This window comes from Nanorana parkeri, unplaced genomic scaffold (genome assembly GCF_000935625.1).
Source record: "Nanorana parkeri isolate BGI_ZX_2015 unplaced genomic scaffold, ASM93562v1 scaffold1087, whole genome shotgun sequence".
Classification (NCBI taxonomy): domain Eukaryota; kingdom Metazoa; phylum Chordata; class Amphibia; order Anura; family Dicroglossidae; genus Nanorana; species Nanorana parkeri.
The window spans coordinates 310,811-315,013 of NW_017307355.1; the positions used below are offsets into that span (position 1 = coordinate 310,811).

Sequence of the window (4,203 nt, forward strand, 5' to 3'; positions counted from 1 at the left end):
TATCCTGCCAATAACACACTTCCGGTTCTGCCAGGATCACTTCCAGTGTAAAGCTGACAGTCAGCTTTAACCAGGAGACAAACTCCCAGAGGCTATGTTTACAAAATCTTAATGCCATCGGAAACTTAACAGGTATCATTCTAAATTTAATTTGATCTTAACATTCAGTTTTGGTAGTTTTTGAAGTTTTTATTGAACAAAAACCATTCACTGTTAGGATTTTGTTCACTCAAGAAAAGATTTCCATCCAGCTCCTTTGATTTTTTGTTCATCTGGTAGGTCCTTGACGCCCTGCACTCACAGTATGTCCTCAGTCTTTTGGGTTAAATGATTCAATTCCTTCAATTAACCTGGAAGACTGAGGACATCTACTGGCAGAGAAGAGGTAGTGTGGGGGACAGCGCCAGGGAGGAGGCGAGTATTTCAGCCAGAGCTGCTTTTTTATTGTAAACACTGACTGGGGCTACTTTTTTTTAAAAGAACTGGAGTTGAGCTTGAAAGTTAGCACTACATGGGCAATTGCGCAACTGCAATCACTAAAGATCATTTGCCTGCTCCAGAACACATTGTTTGTAATAGCAAGAGCTTCATGGGCGATTTTCAGTCACATGACCATCTTAGTAATGGCTGCAGGGCAGATCGCAGATGACACAAGCAACTTCTACGGTCAAAACTATTGTTGATTTGACCCCCATTAACTATTAGAAATTTGAATGAACATTCTGAAAACACATTTTTTTTGCACAAAATTCTTCTGGCGTCTGGCCAGCTTTAGAAGTCTCTGGATTTCTAGCACCTGGTATTGTTCTATACTTCAAGGGTCACAGGAAATGCGCGAGTATTGAAGAGATGCACTGTATATGTTGTTGTTTTTTTGCCCTTTTATTTATATGTCACCATCAATAATTAGTATCATTTTCGGGAGTCGGGACGCTTCCCTTTAAGGTTTTATTTGTATACAATGTAACTAGAACATTTTTGCTAAAAAAAGAATTGTAGAGAAACAGAATGTTACAAGATTACAGATCAGAATGTTCCATTCCTGCAAGAGAAGCTCGCTCGGATGCATTAATCATGATTTCTAATCTCTGTGGTTTGTTTCTACACACAGGGCCGCCAAACAGCGCCGAAAAGGCGATCGTATCGTCATAGAATGCCAGGAACAGGCGTACTGGCTCGTCAGCAAGCCATCGGTGAGTTGGTCGCGGTGTCGTCTATTCTTGTAGCTTGAGATTGGTCCGCTATGTGTTCATCACGCATTTGTCTTGCGTTCACACTGCATTCCCATGGACGCTTATAGTGCGCCATTCACAATTGAGCAATTTGTTGCGCATTTCTCGAAATACGACAACGCTCAAGATCTCACTTTGTTCGGTGGTGCCAGTTCACACCTGTCACTTGTAGCATGAAAAAGTACATGAGCTTATTTCAAGAACAGTCCCTCATTTCTGGACCCATAGACAACAGGAGCCAGGACTGGTCTTATAATGAGGCAGTCTGAGGCAGTTGCCTCAGACGGCACCTTATTGGCTCACATGGCGCGGCCAGAGCGTCCCAGGTTGCTAAGAGCTTACCAACCTTTGACGCTCTGGCCGACGACCCTCTCAGCTCCTGGCAACCAGTGACGTCAATCAGCTGTACCGGAGGTACCATGCACCACCAGCAATCCCCGCCTGTCCCCCCCCACCCTAGCACCACCAGCTTTCCTAGATACAAAGTGCGCAAAAAGTTTCCAAATGTACCAACTGTGGTCAAGTGTCCTTATTACTAGTTACCAGAGAAGTCATCCGTCCCTCCAAAAATAAATCCAGTCTCCAGCTAGGTCTCTCCAATCAACAGGGAGCATGAGCTTTGCTGATTGGCAGGGAGTGCTCAGCAAGGGGCATGCTAGACCTCTGCAGAGAGACCACTGCTTCCACACTCAGAGCAAGGGTCCTTATTACTAGTTACCAGAGAAGTCCTCTGTCCCTCCAAAACTAAATCCAGCCTCCTGCCAGGTCTCTCCAATCAACAGGGAGCATGAGCTTTGCTGATTGGCAGAGAGTGCTCAGCAAGGGGCATGTTGGATCTCTGCAAAGCGGCCACTGCTTCCACACACAGAGCAAGGGTCCTTCTCTGCAGCATGCTTGCCAGGTTCAGGCTTTTCTACTCAGGCTGTGGCTGCTTTTAAGGAAAAACGACTGCAAGACCTTTCTCACCTTTTGTTCTGACGCACCTGGAATGCATTTCGCTGATTCTTCTTTTACCGTATCACTGTGTATATATTTTGCCAGCTACAACAATCCTTGCCAGTGACAATGTAGCTGCCGGCCTGGAGTAGCCCTTTAAACTTCTTGCACAAAGTGTCGCAGCTTGAGTCACAGTAGCACCATTACCACATCTGTACACCTTGGGAAGCGAACGCGTGTTTTTTTCTCTTCTCCCACGCTCGTCTTTTCATCTTATATAGGCCACGCGCTATTATGCATTTCTTCATTACAAAATAAGCACACGCGCCAACGATTGAACAATCAATTCCGCAGCTTTCATGTGACCTTCGGATGACTTTGATGGCCCGTTTCATCTTCCCCATCAAGGTTCAAGCTCACGTGCAGCACAACTGTATTTATTAAAGCGCACGGTTTTGTGAGCGGTGTATAATTAAATGTCTATAATTTGCTTCCTGTCGTGTTGTTAACACATGCTGCTGCTGCTTTTTTTTATTTTTTATTAAACTAAATATAGTTTCTCTGGTTGGCACAAACGCTGATATCATTTTTTTTTTTTTTAATGATCTACTTTTCTCAGGAAGGAATTGAACATTTCAAGGAAAAATAAATAAATCAGCTTTCGTTTTTTATAACATAATTGCCGTGCGAAGTCTTTTCTCTAATCTAATGTTATTAAAAAATTAGCTTTCCATTTCCATCTCAAGCGGGAAGTTAATTCCTCTGGCTGCTTTAATATGAATATGTCCCTCCCCACCAACTATGGAGGCTCCCGAGGCGTTCTGTACGCTGAGGATTGTTAAAGAAGAACTCCATGTTGTAGAAAAAAGTAACCCTTGCAATGGGGCTATGTCTTCCCATAGTGCATTCTGGTGCCATCTCTTCCCCAGGTAAGTGACACACACGCACCCGACCATCCACATGATGTAAAGGAAAACGTGATTCAACTGACCAGGCCACCTTCTTCCATTGCTCTGTGGTCCAGTTCTGATGCTCACGTGCCCATTGTAGGCACTTTTGGAGGTGGACACGGGTCAGTATAAACATTCCAAAGAGCCCTTCCCCCCCTATGAATCTCTGTTAATGTTTGATCTGTTTGAATGCATGTACAGAATTAATATTGTTAGTATATTTTCTTTTTAAGTTCAATACAATTTTCAAATTCCATCATGTAAGGCCACATTATGACCACTAGATGGAGCTGTGGAGCATAAGAAATAAATACATCTTTCCTGTGCTCCTCAGCTCCATCTCATGGCAATAATGGGGTATTTTACTTATAGTACATTCGAATTGGAAAGAAAATGTACTAAAAAGTTAGTTTTCTACTCCATTCACACAGAGTAAACGTATATGAAGCTTTGCAGATCAAATATAAAATATTCGGCCATTGGAGAAGCTTTTTGGCATTATACTGAAGTATGCACGGCAAATTTGCACATTGGGGCACACACCCCCAGCAAAGGAATCCATTCCAGTGCTGCGATGTCAGCGATCCCCTCCACCGCCAGCGCCTCCATAGTCACCAGTGTGTGTGTGTGTGTGTGTTAGTTAGTAAAGCTCCTCCTCAACCAGTATGTGTTGGTTGATGTATTACAGAATTACAGAAAGGAGCGCCAGACCAAAAATGGATGAAAGAGTCTAATGATAATTAAAATCATTTTTAGAATTGTTATCATTTTACATTTATATAATGATTATAATAATGTTTAAAGGAGAACTATGGGGTCATTGTTTTTCCCCATAGTTCTCCTTAGGGTAACGGGAGGACACAAACTAGCGTCCTCCCGTTACCCTAAGCTCAGTATACCGCGAGCTACAGCTCGCGCTATACTGAGACGCCGCAGCCGGAGCGGATCCCGACTTAGACGACGGGATCCGCCCAGCTGCGTGAGTGACAGCTGGCTGTGCCTATCTAGAGGCAGAGCCAGCTGTACCCGCCCCCTCCCCCGTCCGTTCCGCCAGTCAGCACTGGCGGAGAGGGGAATCCAGCCCC

General features: G+C 44.2%; 1 protein-coding gene across 2 annotated transcripts in view; it reads left to right on the forward strand.

Moving 5' to 3' along the window:
• RGS11 (regulator of G-protein signaling 11) overlaps positions 1-4,203 on the forward strand; it is a 76,433-nt gene that overhangs the window by 34,757 nt on the left and 37,473 nt on the right. For both annotated transcript variants that reach the window (XM_018567731.1, XM_018567732.1), the window contains exon 7: positions 1,112-1,193. In XM_018567731.1, the coding sequence (XP_018423233.1) occupies positions 1,112-1,193 (82 nt within the window). The remainder of the gene's footprint in view (positions 1-1,111; positions 1,194-4,203) is intronic.